The 17172-nt window shown below is 35.2% G+C and overlaps 4 protein-coding genes and 1 long non-coding RNA gene across 7 annotated transcripts; 2 read left to right on the top strand and 3 right to left on the bottom strand.

The window, feature by feature from the left end:
* Positions 1-938: 938 nt before the first annotated feature.
* LOC7475401 (glycolipid transfer protein 1) lies at positions 939-4473 on the bottom strand. 2 transcript variants are annotated; one of them, XM_006378263.3, is made up of 7 exons: positions 4272-4473; positions 3946-4102; positions 3306-3361; positions 2762-2892; positions 2137-2272; positions 1503-1634; positions 939-1158 (listed from the first exon to the last, which is right to left on the bottom strand). In XM_006378263.3, exons 2-7 carry the CDS (start codon positions 4076-4078, stop codon positions 1123-1125), a joined length of 624 nt encoding a protein of 207 aa, XP_006378325.2. In that variant the 5' UTR covers positions 4079-4102; positions 4272-4473; the 3' UTR covers positions 939-1122. The 2 variants fall into 2 exon arrangements, with proteins under 2 accessions (XP_006378325.2, XP_002314485.2); XM_002314449.4 differs by having other exon boundaries at positions 4189-4450.
* A 1902-nt stretch (positions 4474-6375) lies between these two features.
* LOC7475400 (uncharacterized) lies at positions 6376-7829 on the bottom strand. Its single transcript, XM_002314448.4, has 2 exons — positions 7647-7829; positions 6376-6825 (listed from the first exon to the last, which is right to left on the bottom strand). Exons 1-2 carry the CDS (start codon positions 7788-7790, stop codon positions 6601-6603), a joined length of 369 nt encoding a protein of 122 aa, XP_002314484.3. The 5' UTR covers positions 7791-7829; the 3' UTR covers positions 6376-6600.
* A 2857-nt stretch (positions 7830-10686) lies between these two features.
* LOC7475969 (cysteine-rich receptor-like protein kinase 44) lies at positions 10687-14633 on the bottom strand. 2 transcript variants are annotated; one of them, XM_024611010.2, is made up of 8 exons: positions 13664-14633; positions 13188-13295; positions 12756-12877; positions 12156-12216; positions 12006-12083; positions 11663-11900; positions 11341-11491; positions 10687-11144 (listed from the first exon to the last, which is right to left on the bottom strand). In XM_024611010.2, exons 1-8 carry the CDS (start codon positions 14484-14486, stop codon positions 10821-10823), a joined length of 1905 nt encoding a protein of 634 aa, XP_024466778.2. In that variant the 5' UTR covers positions 14487-14633; the 3' UTR covers positions 10687-10820. The 2 variants fall into 2 exon arrangements, with proteins under 2 accessions (XP_024466778.2, XP_024466777.2); XM_024611009.2 differs by having other exon boundaries at positions 12006-12216; positions 13664-14631.
* On the top strand, positions 10959-12256 carry LOC127905852 (uncharacterized). Its single transcript, XR_008060337.1, has 2 exons — positions 10959-11108; positions 11264-12256. It is a non-coding gene; the product is annotated as an uncharacterized LOC127905852 (long non-coding RNA).
* Positions 14634-15234: 601 nt separating the features above from the next.
* Positions 15235-16894, top strand: LOC7475399 (60S ribosomal protein L14-1). The gene is made up of 5 exons (XM_002315534.4): positions 15235-15399; positions 15496-15597; positions 16137-16266; positions 16354-16466; positions 16695-16894. Exons 1-5 carry the CDS (start codon positions 15397-15399, stop codon positions 16749-16751), a joined length of 405 nt encoding a protein of 134 aa, XP_002315570.1. The 5' UTR covers positions 15235-15396; the 3' UTR covers positions 16752-16894.
* Positions 16895-17172: the final 278 nt, after the last annotated feature.

Consider the following 17172-nt stretch of genomic DNA (forward strand, 5'->3'; position numbering starts at 1 on the left):
TCACAGTGTCTTATTTTATTTTTAATTTTTTCTTTCACTATTAGGTTTGGGCTTCATGATTTTTTTTTTATTTGCTTTCTATGACATAATTTCGGTTTCATGACCCAAGTCATGAGTTTGGAAGATTATCATAGACTGCCCCGGGTTTTTTTTATTGTCCTTTTTTTATATCGGTTTTTTCTAATTTGGCGTGTTATTCAGGTTGATTCACGATTGTTTTTTGCTTTGAAAAAAAAATTGTTTTGTTTTTCAATTTTGTTAAAGATTGGGTTGATTGAGAATTGCGTTTCGTAATTTTTTTCGGTTGAATTTCCATTGGATCATCTCATTCTCATGTCCCATATCGTAGGGTATAGTGGGTTTATATGAGTTTACTTGGGTTGTTTTTTTTTAGGTCTTTTTTTTTATCGATTTCATCCTTTTACATCTGGTTAATTGGGAATTGAATTTTCTATTTTTTTATTTGTTTTCTATAGAAATATATCACTCACAATTTAAGTCACGAGTTTAATAAACTAACCCAGATTGATTCAATTTTTTTCTTTCATTTGATATTTTTTCAATATTATAAATTAAATTGAACAAGAATTGAGCATCATAAAGTTATCTCTGCTCATGATGAATCTAGCATATTAATCCAAGTAAAGAATTCTTTTTTGTCTAAACCTTTTCTTTTTTTTTACATTAAAAAAATAATTGGACGGCCCAGCAATCTAATTTAATCTAAATTTGGAAACTAGATTGTCGCCTTCTAAGAAGGTTATTCTTATTTTAATTGAAAAGGAGAAATACTTTTGAAAGATTAACTTGATGTGTGCGTGAAATGATGTGCATCAGACTCAGACCAGAGCAGGATGATAGCCACGCAACGGACTGCCTTGCTAAGTGCGCAATGTGTGACTTGTTCTGAACCATTCAGAAAGGCAAAGAGCAAAGACTAAATGAAAAGAGTGAGCATGTCATAACACAAGTGCTACAGAAAAGGTTGAATAGATGAGTTATATATAGCTGTAAAATTTGAAGTGGCTAATTATTTCTCCCGTCTAAAGTTTTTGAAGCCAAATCAACAGGGAGAAAAGGTAAAACCAAAACCACTGGCAGGCATCAGAAGGAACTCCTCAATTATGAAGCTTTCATATCATCCAGACCAACACTAGCCTGCATCAACAAATTAGAAGCGGTTAGCAAAGCAAGTATAACGTGACATTTTAGAATTATGGTGCTACAGCCTAAAGAAAACAAACAGAAAGCCTCCCAGCTAGCCCACTAGACTTTCCGGGCCCTTTCCTCCTGCCTCGCGCCCCAGAAATTCCCAGTTTTCAGAGTTTGCCCATCAGAAAAAACAAAACAAAATAGAAAACACTTAAGTATACTGGCAATGGATTACTTGCATTTCAATTTGGCCTTTGTCACAAATGTCAAAGGTGGAATTATTGCATCCTAGATTAAGCAGTTACAAAGACATTGGGTATCTCGGAAATTCAGTTACAAAACCATCTTACCAGGAACTTGTGATTCTCTTCAAGAAATGGAGGAAAGGTTGTACAAAATTCCTCCATGTCAGCAGCAACATCGCCTGTGCCAGCTATTACTTCCATGAACTTCTTCCTATCTGGAGCAAGCTTCATGGCAATCTGTAATCCAGTATTCATTAAGTCAAGAAGTCTCAAAAACTAATTTGGCTTGCCCTACGCCAGAGTCTTTCAAAAACCAATTTGGCTAACCCTACACTAGAATGTTTCATAAACTAATTTAGCAAACCCTGCACCAGAGTCTAACTAATTTACAAAACATGGTCGATATTTTAGCGAAGCTACAGGGAATAAAATGACAGTCCAACTTATTGCCTAAGCTTCTGTACTATGGACTCAGAAAATCTTGCATAGCTGCAATAATGGCTTCCATTTTCTCATAAAACTGAGACAAACAAAATGCTCCCTCATTATATCCAGGGTTTGCTATAGTTTGCTACAGTCCAAGATAATTTTCAAAAATGTAATTCAAGAAACAATCAAATCAGTTCAGAGATTCCATCGTCTTGTTTAGGTCAACATGAAGCAAAGTACTTTGCATATAGTTTCCACTCATATAAAGAAAATATTAGGATAGAACTAAATAGATCAGAGACAGACATACAGTGAAACTTGAACTGGCAAGCCAGCCATGAAATTTTTTCAGTGTCTTGCCATAGGAATCTGTACAGGCTTGTGACATTGTCCAATCTGGATGTGTAAGTAAATTCCGGAAAAGTTCCACCAGGAAATCCATTGCTCTGAGGATCACCAAGAATATTAAAAAACATGAGAGTATATAATTTTAAATTCCTTGATCAAAGATTATAAGCAATGACTGCCATTCACAAAGAGCACATAAATTTCTTTTTCTGGTGTGCCAAGATTGTTTTCTAGTGAAAACTCAAAAGCCCAAGATTATTTGCTTTTTAATCCTATTTCTTGTCCTGCATTTGATCTTACACACTTTCACCACTTGAACACTATGCACCGAGGCAGTTCAATGAGACATTCAAAGTTTAAAATTTTCATATAAGATATGTTTTTAAGGAAATCAGATGTATAAAGGTTCACGGTAATCTTTCCCACAATATTCTTGCATCAAACTCTGTGATGATCAACATGCTCCAAAATTTCTTTGACCCTCTTGCAGAATAGTCCATTGTGACAATATGCATGCCAATGACAAAATAAAATACAGGAAAAGAATGGAGAAAGTAATTGTGTTGCGAACATTATGTAGTATCTACCTGGTCAGCCAAAGAAGACCATTGGCACAACTTGATGATCCTTTTGCTGTTTTAGCATCAACCTCCTCTTGAACCATAGTGTAAAATTGGTTGTATTTAGATGGATCTGACAGATATTTGGTTTCCAATCTCTACAAGTGAAAACCAAGAATTATATAGTTTCAGTTAAATCAGTATAGAACATGAACATAGAAAAGAGCCAAATCACAATCAAATGTGATAAAGAAAATGGTATAGTGATAGAATGTATAAGCTGCACACTGCTCAAATGTCAATGACAGGCAATTTAAGAAGGAAAAAAAAAATAGAGAGAGAGAGAGAGAGAAACAACAATTATGCTTCAAAATTTATTATCTATTTATTTGTTTATGAACCACCTACGTATACGAGTTTCATAGATATGCAAATCAACAGAAACAGTAGGGGAAATAGAGATCTCACAATTTACTCACAGTCATTCATTATGATAAGACATATTCTATCAATCCAAATATGCAGACAGCATAACTTAATAAACAAGCAGATAAGAAGCAAAAATGCTTACTGTTATGTTACCACCGATATCAGATTTTACAAGGGCCATAGCAGCTCCAAACTTATCTGTCATCAGAAGTAATGAAGGACTTCAATTTGCGACCAAGCATCTAATAGTTGGAGAATGGGAGAAGATATGATAATTCAAAAGAAATAAGAAATAAAATTATTATGGTGAAGAATCTCGTAAAGGAAATAAGAAATTAAGCAACCGCTTGGCATAACTTTTGCAAATTGATTCGAGATGTTTTTTTAACTTCTGACTCCAAGAAAAGTCATACATATGTTTGGTTAGAAATAATTTCAGACTTAAATCAAAAGGTTTTTACAAAATTTTGACTTAAATTCTAACTTGTACAACCTTCCTTGTTCAAAAAAGTTACTATGAATCATTTTTTAACGAACATAATTCTAACTAAACATTTTTTTTCACGAGTAATTTTTGAAAAATAGAAAAATAATTTTTGAATCATGACAAACAGACTCTAAATCTAACATCACAATAGGAAGTATATCTTTAACTAGGGATCGGTCTAAATTAATAACATATTAAACAACAGTTCAGTAACTTGTAAAGAGATCCAGAATTAAAAACACGAGAATGTGAAATTAATAGTAGTAATTAAATAATTAAAAAAAAAGGAACGGACCAATAACAGGCAAAATCAATTTGCAGACGTCCAAGAAAGGTTTAGTGAGTATTTCTCCGTTATCAGATCTGACATGCTTCATTCCTTCCAACGATGGTGCAAAAACAGTTCCTTGACCAGCTGAAGCCTCCATCTTCAATTTCTCTCCTCAAATTCACTGCAGCAACATTCAATAGATAAATAAAACAGAGTTAGAAATCTGAACCTCATAAAAAAATTGCATTTCATTTTAATCAGATCTACCTGCAATCACAGTATTACAGAATGATCTAAGAGGAGATGTTAGTGTGATCGATTCGATTTTGAAAGGAAATGAAAGGAAATACCGGAGAATCTGATTCTACAGGTGGAAAGTGAGAGAGGTATTTGATCGTTGTTGATATTTTAAATATATAGCGAAAATCTAATCCCGTGGCGTCGGTTACTCGCTTTCACGTTTCGAATCCGAATCGTGCTTTTTTCAACTGCTTGCTGGCTTGGTTGAGTGACTGATCATGAAGGACGAGGCTGATATTTATGAAAAAATATTAAATATATAAGGAATTGTATTTATTCGATATTATATGATATTTACATAATATTTTAATTACTCTGTGTGGGCTACATAGTTTTGAAACCCGGCTTGACCCGGCGGGTTAATCTGAGACCCGGCTGATCCGGGGCTAGAGCCGGGCCAGATTGAAGAAAAATAGAGGAAGGAAAAACCTGGTGTGACCCGACAAGTTGACCCTGCAAGATCCAGCCAAAAACCCGGTTACGACCCGTTGACTTTTGTGTTTTTTTTACTAAAATAACGTCGTTTTGATTTTAAAAAAAAATTTAACCTAAACAACCTGGTAACCTGGTCAAAACTCGAGACTCGAGTCTGAAAACTATGATATGTTAGTTTCAAGAACAGTACCTTCGTGATTTATAAGTCACATTCTAATTTGGCTTAAATTGTTTTCAAGGTCTTGGAAACAAAATTTTAGTAAATTTGGATTAATATTATAATCCTTATAGTTTTAAGATTTAAAAAAAAATGTTTTGAGCAGGTGATGTTATAATCTTTCCATAGAATGTAAGAAATCTTAAAAAATTTAAGAAGTAATTATTAAATATTTATTTTATGAGTTAATTTAAAAAAAAACAATAAATACAAACTAAAAAAGAAAGTCACATCTGGACAAATAAAATAAAAAAATATTTAAACTTTTTTTTAATTTCTCTTATTTTATTGTTTTTCTTTTTTAGAGTAAGTATCGTTAATTACTCTTAAATACTATAAAATTAATTTATCTCATTTTAGTGTTCCTCTTCTATAAAATAAAATAAATATAGATAGTTACGCTTAAATACTATAAAATTAATTCCTTTGCAGGTTAACATTACGAGAAACACGCAAATATAAAAAAAAAAAAAATTATGATATCCAAAGAATAATTAGTGTTATTTTATTAATTATTTTTTGAAACAAAAAAATATAAAAATAAAAGAGGTATTTAAATATTTTTATTTATTTTATTTATTTTTTATAAAATAAACTCAAAAAATAACTAATAAAATACTATTAATTATTGTATATTCACAGTAAAATATCTCAAAGTAAACTTAAAAGAATTCAAAATCTCTGGTCCTTTATAGGAGTGATCATTTTCGGTTCGGTTCGGTTTTTATTAAAAAAAATAACCAAACCGAAATTTTTTTTTGAAAAAAAAACCGAAACCGGGTCAAACCGACCGGTTTCAGTTCGGTTCGGTTTTTTAGGGCAAAAACCGGTTCAAACCGGTTTGGCTCGGTTTTTCCGGTTTTGGCTCGGTTTTCTCGGTTTTTTTCGGTTTGGCTCGATTTTGGCTCGGTTTTTTTTCTGGTTTTTTGTCGGTTTCGGTTTGGTTCGGTTTTTTTGGTTTTTTGCTTATAAAACCAAACCAAACCGAACCGGCTGGTTTTTTCAAAAATTTAATCGGTTTAATCGGTTTTTTTTTTCAATTTGGTTTTTTCAATTATTTTTTTTCCAGTTTTCTCAGTTTAATCAGTTTTCCAGTTTTTTTACTCGCCTAGTCCTTCATGTGCCAGGACACAACTTCATCATATCTGGCTTGCGGTTCACATTAGGTTGGTCGTCAAGGCTAGACCAGTTCTTGCAGGTAGTAAATTGATGTATCAAACTAACGCGTGTTCTTCGTGGAAAGTCGGGTGAAGAGAGTGGTCATTTATTATATTATTTATGATTCATTCATTTATATATATATATATATATATATATATATATATATATATATATATATATATAAATGAATGAATCATAACGGGTAATTTTTTTAAAAAAGTCCTTTTTTCTAATTATATACTACGTGAATAGAAATTAAAAAAAAAAAAAAGAGTTTTGATTAACCTTTTTCGTTAAATAAATCTCTCTCTCCCTAACACAAATCCTTTTGAGCGTAGGAGTCAAAGCAAGCAGAATTCAGAGTTTTCCTTCGGAAATTACACAGGCCACCAAAAGATGAGCTCCCATGCAGCCTATACTACAAAGCTCAAATCTAATCTCCGAAAGGGCAAAGCTCAATAAACAAAAAGGATATGTTTATCATGCAGTCTCTACAGGGATTCCATCAAAATGATTGTTTCAAGCTAGCCAAACAAAGATCAGCACACTCAAATTAAACTAGTATTTCAGCAGGCCTTGGGTGGGTATTTGATAGCGTTCTTCACAATTTTTTTGGTGGCAGCATCACCAAGATCAATGCCACAAATATCAGACAATCTAATGAGGTATAGCAGCACATCAGATAGCTCTTCTGCTAGATGCTCCTTGTCAGATTCCTCCCAGTTTGGCAACCCCTTGTCCACCTCTCCTTTCCATTGGAATATTTCCGATAGCTCTCCTACTTCGCCAACCTGCACATCAAACAGGATATATAAAAAAAGGAATCAATCCAATATTAGATGATGGAGAAATTTAGTCTGTCACCAGGAAAATCTGAGCCAAAAACAACCTATGTATTTTGTCACCATCACAGCTACAAGACATAAATGTGAACATTTACACACCCTTTAGTAGCCAATGATTCAACCTTTACAGATTTAAAGACAAGGGCACCTTCAAAAATTTCTCAAGTTCAATCCCAAACATGACCAAATTGGCTGAAGAGATTCCTCTGCCCGCCCCACCTTATGCCGCCGTACAATTGGTGTCTCAAACTGTCTTGAGCAGTCATGGAAATGAAGTTCTTTCAGACAAATATTTGTTCTGTTAATGCACTGCCCCTGTGAAACTTCTTTCTGAAATTATGAAATAAAAACACAGCTTGTCTCTAAAAAAATATTTCACAGTAGTCAATCCCTAACAAGTCTGTGAATCGTTAATGATGCCCTTCCAGTGAGTGCCTCGTTACATATGGTTCGGCTTCGACATGGATGATTAAACTAGAACAAAAGTTGTCCTTATTTTATATTGTGGGTTGTGTTCACTCTGTCACCATAGTGAACTGTGCATTAGCCCCCAGTAGATTAAAAAAACTAGTGAAAAGACATGTTGAGAAGAGGGAATGTTTCTACGATAAAACTGAGTCATACACAGGAGCATTCCAATACATAGCAAAGAAGAAGAAAACATTCTGAGCTATGTGTGGCCTATGGGAACGGACACGAAAAACACATACATAAAGGATCTTCGCATGAATGCTCTGTACACATATACAAGGAGGATAGGACATTACCATTGCAAGAAGGAGATTTCTTGGACTATGGTACTTTTCCCAATCTCTGGCCTTGGCAAATTCCTCTAGTTTCTTGGCAAGGTCCTTGAGACTAATGTCCACTACTTTCTCTTCTGCAATAGAGATCTCTTCTGTTTCTTCCATGCTTTAGCTCCTTTTGAGTCTCTTTCCAGAGCAGAGGAGCTTTTATAGCCTCAAAAGGAAAGGAAAAAAAAAATCAATTGTACAATGTTTCTCAAGATATTATAGAATAATATAATAGCATAAGCTATTGAATTAAGATGATTCTTGGATATGATATTAGAGCATTGATGATCAAGTGATTACGAGTTCAAATCTCTTCATCCTCATTTATTTAATAAAAAAATTAAACACAAAATAGTATGAGTCTGTGTAAATTTCAAGCCCAAATAGCTTTCACTTGAAGGGGTATGTTAGAGAATAATATAAATCATATATTGAGACCTCATTTAACAACTTAAACTATTGGGTTGGGATGAATCTTTGACATGGTATCAGAGCCTTGATAACCAAGCAGTCACGAGTTTGAATCTCATTATCTCTATTTATTTAATAAAAATTAAGTACAAGATAGTGTGAACTTGTGTAAAATTCAAGTTCAAAGAGTTTTCATTTGAGGGGATGTATTAAAAAATAATATAAATTATATTTTAAAATCTCATTTAATAATTTAAATTATTGAGTTAAATTGAATCTTTCAGTTGATACTTTTATCTTTTATGCAGATAAAAAGGAAAGGGAACGAAAGTAGGAAAAATGCCTTCCTCATGGTTTACACATGAGATTCCTAGCAGCCCCCACTCCACCAAGCAAAATGGCCAACTTCAATACCTGACATTGAGAATATTCCATTTTATCCATGACGAGATCATGGTCTGCTATGTTTTAAACAAAAAGGGCAGATTGAGCTAACTATACTCGGTTCCAAGGTAAATTAGCACGGCTAGTCGGACAGCTTGTGAGATTTCCACCTGTATCATATGATAGGAATTGAAGGCCATTCATTTGGTGATTTAACACACTTGTTAAGGTGGCTAAATTAGTGTGAAAACACAAAACCCCACAAAATGTGCTCTTGTTAGACGGGCATGCTTTGCATTGGATTCCACCTATGTATTTGTGCTTTATTTGCCACTACTAAGTGCTCGTTCCATTACTGCAATAGCCTAGGCTCATATAAGAGCTAGAGGTTCAAGCCATGTGAAGATGTGTAGCTGTTGCAAAATGAATGGCCATCGCCGGAGAATTATTATTTCTAATCCGATTTGCCGAAGCCTATCGCGTTCCCTCCTACAATTTGCAACTTACTGACATTTCCAAGAAAATAAATGTGAAAGAAAAGAAGACTAAAAGAAGGCTAGAAATGCCTTAATCCAAATCTTCTGATTTGTGGAATGCGATTTGGACAAACAGCAAGGCCCTCCCTCCACTAATACCCAGTGAATAAAACTATAAAGAGGTTAAAAGCATGGTTTGAATGATCCCAACATGTTTTTTCTCCAGTTTCTTATTCATCGTGCATGTTCCCTGGTTTGTAAGGAAAAAAACAAAGCTTAAAGGGGTAAGAAATCTGGCAACTCCTTTTTTTCCAGGAGATGGGTGAATACATAAAATAACAAAAACTTGCTTTTCCAAGTAGTTTATTGATTCAGTGATTCAGAAGTGTAAAAATTCTTATGATCATTGCGCAGAAAGATCGAAAAGGCTACAAGAATGTCACATATCATTCTAATCATCAAGCCATTCGCAAATGTTACTTAAAAACAACCTTGAGAAATTTCAACACAGAATGCCAACAAAAAATTTAAAATAGAAGAATTGCAAGCTAAAAGGGGAATCAATTCTCATGACTGTTGATATAAACAAGCAATTTAGCAGTCCTCAAAGAGAAAAACAACCACTGAAGGGCATAATTCAAGTAGACAGTAGAATGCAGATGCTAGAAGATAATCTTAATAATGATGCCTCGGTCCCCTGCGATAAGAAGATAAGATAGATGCTAAGGATTCCATTTCTGGGATGAATATAGAAAGTTTCTGAGATGTTGCATTGTGGTGGAGTATCTTAGTGTTAGAATAATTAAAGATTTTACTTGCTATTTCAATTGAACATTTCTATTTTGTAGAGACTTGCGTAGGCTGGGAGAGGCTGTCTAACAGGTTAACAATGGATGGGCCGCGACAGAAAATGACCTCTGAATGTGCATCCATTGTCTAGTCTGCACTACATTTCATGCCAAAATATACAACCTACGAAATATGTCTGCTATTTTTTTTCCCTATCTCAAGGAATCTTACTGTGTTAGAATATAATAAGAAAAAAAAACTGAAAGAGATGAAGAAATCATTATGCACACGTACTCTGTATATACTGTGGACCAAATAGTATAATTACTATTTTGCTTTTCTAAATAAAGAAAAACTTATTTGACGCAGCCTTTAAGGTATAATTGTAATTATACAGCAATCAATCAGTCATTATCATTTTGATGAACAACATGTTGTCTATGGCTAAAGATGACGCATCGTTCAATTGACCTTCTTCCCTAAGTTTCCGATGACTAAAACTTGGAAATTGCTCGAGGGAATCTGGAAACTGTCATCAGATACTCAGGGGCATTGTTTTGGGTCTTTTGGCCATTGAAGCCATTTTTGTCCACAAACATCTTAGGATCATCCAAAAAAACGTTTAGAAAACATGCTCAAATCCATTATAAAAACCAAAAGATATCTAATCAAATTCAGAAGCCACATTTTATGTTCAAAATCGATCTCTTGGTTAACATATATATGGGTTACAAATTACGGAACCAGTCATAACTTTCAAATTAGGCGCTAACTGGATTCTATTTAGTATCTGTGCAACTTGATATGTTCATATCTTATCATTTCAGTAGCACTCAAAGAGGATAGCTATGATCCGGTCCAGTTCCTATCACAATCAATGGTGAGTTAACATCATTAGGGCCCAGAGTTTACTTACAAACAACCATGTCTAGCATAATGCAATCAGAGGAGAGTTAACATCACTATGGTCATCAGATACCATTCAACAAACCATGTGCAGCATCATGTCTTTCGAAATTGTATCAATTTTCAAACAATGCAATCAAGTTTTCGTGCTTTTGAGAGTATATCTCAGTCTATGAAAATTTCAATTTGGAGACAGATATGCTGTCCGTTGTGTGTTTTCTGTGGATTGGTCCTGCGTAGTAGTTCCTGTATCGGATTCTAATAAAGGCAAGCCTGTGTCTGCGTTACTGTCCAAAAGAAACGCAGGTCGTGAAGGTGATGGGAGACTCCAGGATTGGCTATTGAGCATAGGAACAACAGCAGCCATGGTGGGTCTACCTGACACATTCTCTTGAACACACAATAAACCTATGTGTAAGCATCTCATTACATCACTTACTGGACTGCCCCTCAATGTTTCGTCAATCAGGTTCGTAGCTGTTCCTTCTCTCCAATTTCTCCATACCTGCAGGGTGTGAAATGCACTCGTTGAAACTAACTCATCTGAATGAAAAAGTTCAGTTCTTCCACACAAAAACCAGGTCAATCACACGATAAACTGATTTTGATGCACGCACTTCTTAGGTATCCTTAACGGTTCCTGTCTACTCCAAGCATAAAGAAGCAAACATAAAGCTTGACTAAGATACGAGCACACTTACATGGATTAGAAGGAGCTCTAGTTCCTCCGAATTGTTCAGCCAGCTGTTTTTCTTACCAGTTACTATCTCTAGAACCAACACTCCAAAACTGAAGACGTCAGATTTCACTGAGAATCGATTGTGCAAGGCATATTCTGGAGCCATGTAGCCGCTAAACAACATCAACGACAGGAGCACAATCTCAATTCAAATGCTAACAGAGCTCTTTCGAAACTGAGTTATTCCATCTCAGGTTTTATGCGACATAAAAGAGTTTTTTTTTTTCTAGTAGTTCTATGGAATTTCTAAAGAGTATAATCATTGAGTTGATTTAAATACTCACTAGGTCCCCGCAACTCTGCCGGTAATGCGTTGGGTTTGATCTGGTTGAAACAGCCTTGCCAAGCCAAAATCTGAAACTTTAGGATTCATCTCTTCATCTAACAAGACATTGCTAGCTTTCAGGTCACGATGAATGATCCTAAGACGAGAATCTTCATGAAGATAAAGAATTCCTCTAGCAATGCCGCTGATGATTCTGCACCTTGTTTCCCAATTCAGTTGGGTGCTCTTGATTGGATCTACAATTTCATTCAATATATTTACCAAATCCTACTTGTGGATTAAAAGAGAGCTACTTTAGATATGCTAAACAATTCCTTTAGTAAAAGGTAAAGCAGTAGTACCAAATATGAATTTATCAAGGCTGCCATTCCCCAAAAACTCATAAACAAGGATTCGTTCCTCTCCTTCGGAGCAAAAACCTACAAGGCTAACAAGATTTCTGTGTTGGAGCTTAGCCAATAACAGAATCTCATTCTTGAATTCTATTTCACCTTGTGAAGAATAGCCGGATAGCCTTTTGACAGCAATTTCTTGTCCGTTTGGAAGCACTCCCTGAAGATTAACAGAGTAAATAAAGACAAGTGTTTCATTTTTTCTTATTCTTTTTGGTAATATCGGGGCCTAAGCCCAAAAGAAACAGAACCACAAACGACTAGCTGCCCCGATCATGTCAGCATACAATAATGTAGACAGACCATTAACAGGATTATTAACATATGAACACCCAAGATATAATTATGACCAGGTTAGCCATGCAATCCGCACAGCGGTTGCCTTCTCGAAGAACACGAGTACGAACTACCCACTGCTTTGATAGTAGCCCAGACAAGTGTTTCATGTTCGTTACATTAAAGCTTCTGGAACAGGAAAGTGTACAGGAAATCAGAATTTGATGTCCACTGATTTCTTTCCCTGATGTTTTCTATTTTATATTTCCTTTCCTCCTAACAATTGCTGTCCACTGATATATCTATGTTAATACGTCTAATACCAAGATGTTAACAAGCTGAGAAAAGATAATCTGCAACTAATTCAGCTTTACGGACATGAAAAAACCTGATGAAAGTGCGTTGTTATTACAAGAAGGTTACCTTGTAAACTGAACCAAATCCACCTTGTCCAAGCTTATTATCATTGCTGAATTCATCTGTTGCTATTTTCAAGGTACTGAAGTTGAATTCCAAGGATTCTAGCATTCTCATCTCATCATCATCTTCACAGAAGTTAAAAATCAAAATAAGCAAGCGGTGACATGATATTATCTAGTGAACTATATTTAAGCTAATGTTACTTCCACTACAGAGAAAATGCTTGGAGGGGTTCCATAATCATTACTCTTTGTACAAACTCCATTCCTCGATTATCTTGCACATTGCAAAAGTTTTAGGCAGTTTTTTGGAGTCACTACTCCAATGTAAACGAAAATGAACTCACGTACTGCTTTTTAGGGCCAACATGTAGAAAACCTATTCATCTAAGGTGCAGAACAATGACAAGCAAACACTAAAAATGTATAGACTTACTCTCAACTTTCTGCTTCATCCTTCTCCATAGGAAAAGAGCACAAATGATTGTGATAAGGGTAACTAAGCTGGCTACAGCCGCAACAATGATAATAACAATCTTGTTTCCTGCATGGCACCGAGATAAGTTCAGATTAAACACAAGTTGAATGAACGTTTCTGAGCTAATTATATATCCTGCATTTGATAAATATCCAAACATAATTATTCATGAGCATGGAGTCATCACAGGAAACAAAAAACTTGCCTGCACTAGTACCTGTACCTTTAATTGCCATGAGCATGCAAGTAACAAGATGAGTCGATTTCACTTTTATCCAAATGGACTCTAATCAATTACCAAAATCTCTCAAGTACCCACAAGAGCTAAAAAAATAATACTCGTTTTAATACCATTCACGGTAGAATTCAAACTGCCTGTACACCCTAAAATTGATATCAACTTTCTACTTAAGCATGTAACACGCGTTTCTTACTTGTCTCGTTGAGAGGGGATACGTTAGCGGGACTTGGAGGAGATGGTGGCTGAGGAGGTAAGATAGCCGCGCCTGGAGGAAATTGTAGCGGAGCATCTACAGTACCAGCAGGGATATAAAAACGAAATACCTCAAACCAAACTATGCAACTTGGACTAAGAACTCTTCCTCCTTCGCGTCCACCAGCACAGCTTTCCATTTCTCCCATTCCCTTCTGTAGACAAATTCCGCAATCACGCTCTGATATATCAGGGGTACATTGCACCAGACCATATATCGGTTTTGTGAAGTTCACATCTCCTGTTGCAAACTTGGGACCCGAAGAAGCCTGAGTTATAAGTTTCTCCATCAAATCATGTAGTGTCTCGTTGAATTTAGCAAAATCTCCAGAGAAATCATTCGGATTGGATATGCAGAAGGGAGGTATTTCCTCCATCTTGGCGAAAATATCACGGTTCGCATACCTTACCAGGCAATTAGAACCCGTCCACACGAGTGCTTCTTTTTGATTAGGACACTGCTGTTTAATGCCTTGGCTAGTAGTGTTAACGCAACTGTAGCATTTTTCTGAGGGAAGATCTTCTCTACAAAGGGCCAGAGCATAGACTTTGTCAGGGCCTTGGCCTACTGTGGCTTTGTAGAAGATACCATTCTCTGCTATGCTTGAAGGGAGAGAAGAGAGTAGTAGATTGAGATTATAGCTGTAGGTACTATTTACAGAATAGGTTCCCTTGTTGGAACAAAATTGTTGCGGTTGTGCAATTCCAAAACAAAGGGTAATGAGAATACGAGAAAAGAGGGAAACCAAACTTGGACGGTCCATTGCAGTCGATGGATAAACTGTCAAGAAATTACTAAATATGTTTTGAGCTCATCGAGAAGCAAAACCTTGGTAATGGCGGGTACAAGGGAGAGGGCAAAAGCACTGGCGACCAGTGCTGACACGTCAAGAATTAGCAATTGGTCTTCGCCATGAAAAGACTTTTAAAGTCTTTCAGTGGAAACAAATGGCTGGAAAGACTGACTTTGTCAACTACCGTTTCCATTTCAAAACTACTTTAAAAAAAAAATTATTTTTTAATTTTATTTTATTTTAAATTAATTTTTTATATATATTTGAACATCATTTTAATATAATAATGTTAAAAATAATTTTAAAAAATAAAAAAATATATTATTTTAATATATTTTCAAATAAAAAAATTTAAAAAAAACATTATTACACTCCCTTAAATATCTCCAAATTATTATAAAAAAGAAAAAGCGGTTTTAATAGTGAGTTTGTTGAATCAATTTTAAAATAATATTATTTTATTTGCAGTAAAACTCATTGTTTTCGATAAAAACTAAAAAAAACAATTAGAATTGTTGTTTGATGAACAATTTTCAAACCAATCCTAAATAAAATATAAGCAACACTCTAAATTATTATCGGTTCAACTCATTAAATCATACCAAGTTTACCAGCTGGTGGAAAGAAAGCAGTGACCAATGCGTTCAGTCTAAATCCACCGAACTTAATAAGGCCCAATAACGTTTACCAGCTCGGAACCTATCCTTAAACCCAACCCCTTAGAAGAATGTAAACCCTAAATCGGACGGTCTAAAATCTTCCGTAAGAACTAAATATATAACAAGACAAACAAACCCTAACCCCTTGTCATTTCTGCGTCTTCCTTAGCTGTCCGCCTCCACCCTTGCTTTCACGGTGACGCACACCTCAAGAACCCAGCATGGTTAGCTACTTCTCTCCTTCTCCTTCTCTCGACAACGCACTTATACCACTCTTAATCTAACATCATTTTGTTCTTGTATGTGATATGGTCTTGTAGCCTTTCAAGAGATACGTGGAGATCGGGAGGGTAGGTCTCGTCAACTATGGAAAAGAATACGGCAGGATCGTTGTTATCGTTGATGTCATCGACCAGAACCGCGTATGCTTCTGTCTCTTGTTTATTTTTCTTACCATATGCTTACTGCTTCTTTTGTTTCTGTTTTTTTTTTTTTTTTGTCATAAAAAACAGATAGTCATGTTTTTTTAGAGGCTAATCAATCAAACTTGCTAGTGAAGAATACCGATTAAAAAATAGAGTTTGTGCTCCTTAGATCACTTAAATGTGAGCAATTTCTTTGCTTACTAAAATTTTACCTCACTTCCTGGGTGATGCATACACATATTGGACTAGTTTGTGTTATGTAGCCTGTTGGCTTTTATGTGCGAAATTGTTCTGTTTCTTGTAAGCATTAGCCTTTGAATGTTTATTGAGCTTAGGGTGTTTAAGATTAACGTCTCTTGCTCTGAGGAAATCAGTGTTGATGTTTTTTTGTATACCGAAGTCTGTAAGGTTGTTTAGTGCTCATGAACTTGTTCAGGATATGTTATTTTCAAATATCTTTTGATTCTATGATTTTTTGGTCATCCGTGGAATTGGTCAGCTTACATTGAATGCAATTTGTGACTTGTCTTTTACAGGCTCTGGTTGATGCCCCAGATATGGTGAGGAGCCAAATGAACTTCAAGAGAATCTCACTCACCGATATCAAGATTGATATCAACCGGGTTCCAAAGAAGAAGGCTTTGATTGAAGCCATGGAGAAGGCTGGTAAGGGGTAGTTCTTACTGAAAGTTGTGTCATTTGTGCTCTAAATACCTCCTCCCTCTATTGAGATGTATTGTTTCCCGATGATAGATGTTAAGAACAAGTGGGAGAATAGCTCTTGGGGCAGAAGGCTGATTGTTCAGAAGAGAAGGGCAGCTCTCAATGACTTCGATCGGTTCAAGTTGATGTTGGCTAAGATCAAGGTTGGTTATAGTGCTTTATAAAAGATTGGCTCTTGAAATGTTTTTATAATTTACTTTCAAATTTAATTCCACTGACTTATTTTACTAGGTTTGGATTTTGAACTTCTATTTCTACTGTTAGATATTTATTTATGGCTTTCTAGGATTCCATCTTTATTTTTCATGATTTTGTAATTTTGATACTTTCTTTCTCAATCTAATATACATCTTGTTTACACGCACTTGTAGAGGGGTGGATTGATCAGGCAAGAACTTGCGAAGTTGAAGAAAGAAAGTGTTGCTTAAGAGTAATCTGTACAAGGACGTCCAATTTTGTTATCAACATGAAGCAAGTTGTTTTGGGATGTTTTTTCAGTTGGTTTTCTATGGACTCCCAGATTATGAGAAGTTTAAGAAGATTTTCCATATATTTAAGATTTCGAGGTCAATCTTCCTGTGCTACGTGCACTAGTTACTTTTTATGGAGTGGAAATTTGTGTGTTTCTCATATATAGAATTCGCTTATGCTGCTACCCTTCAGGGAAAAAAAACGTCCATTTCCAACAATGTGTTGTTAAATATGAGAGGCGACGCTACAACCAAGTGCATTGATAATTTGCCCCTTGCTTTACTAATTCCTGGAAGCTTTATTTTCGCGTTAGATTTAGCAGTTCCGTAATTATCAAAGATTAAATAAAATAAGAAACTGTATTCTTCCCATCGAAGC

The sequence above is a fragment of the Populus trichocarpa genome, chromosome 10, assembly GCF_000002775.5.
Source record: "Populus trichocarpa isolate Nisqually-1 chromosome 10, P.trichocarpa_v4.1, whole genome shotgun sequence".
Lineage (NCBI taxonomy): Eukaryota > Viridiplantae > Streptophyta > Magnoliopsida > Malpighiales > Salicaceae > Populus > Populus trichocarpa.

Coding starts and splice junctions, on each gene's coding strand:
- LOC7475400 (XM_002314448.4), bottom strand. CDS start 7,790: ATGGAAGAAACAGAAGAGATCTCTATTGCAGAAGAGAAAGTAGTGGAC. Junction 6,826..7,646: donor GAAATCTCCTTCTTGCAATG/GTAATGTCCTAT, acceptor TTTGATGTGCAG/GTTGGCGAAGTAGGAGAGCT.
- LOC7475969 (XM_024611009.2), bottom strand. CDS start 14,486: ATGGACCGTCCAAGTTTGGTTTCCCTCTTTTCTCGTATTCTCATTACC. Junction 12,878..13,187: donor GATGAAGCAGAAAGTTGAGA/GTAAGTCTATAC, acceptor ACTTCTGTGAAG/ATGATGATGAGATGAGAATG. Junction 12,217..12,755: donor GATTTGGTTCAGTTTACAAG/GTAACCTTCTTG, acceptor GTTAATCTTCAG/GGAGTGCTTCCAAACGGACA.
- LOC7475399 (XM_002315534.4), top strand. Junction 16,267..16,353: donor TGAAGCCATGGAGAAGGCTG/GTAAGGGGTAGT, acceptor TCCCGATGATAG/ATGTTAAGAACAAGTGGGAG. Junction 16,467..16,694: donor TGATGTTGGCTAAGATCAAG/GTTGGTTATAGT, acceptor ACGCACTTGTAG/AGGGGTGGATTGATCAGGCA.
- LOC7475401 (XM_006378263.3), bottom strand. CDS start 4,078: ATGGAGGCTTCAGCTGGTCAAGGAACTGTTTTTGCACCATCGTTGGAA. Junction 3,362..3,945: donor ATTGATTTTGCCTGTTATTG/GTCCGTTCCTTT, acceptor TTCTGATGACAG/ATAAGTTTGGAGCTGCTATG. Junction 2,273..2,761: donor GGTCTTCTTTGGCTGACCAG/GTAGATACTACA, acceptor GGTGATCCTCAG/AGCAATGGATTTCCTGGTGG.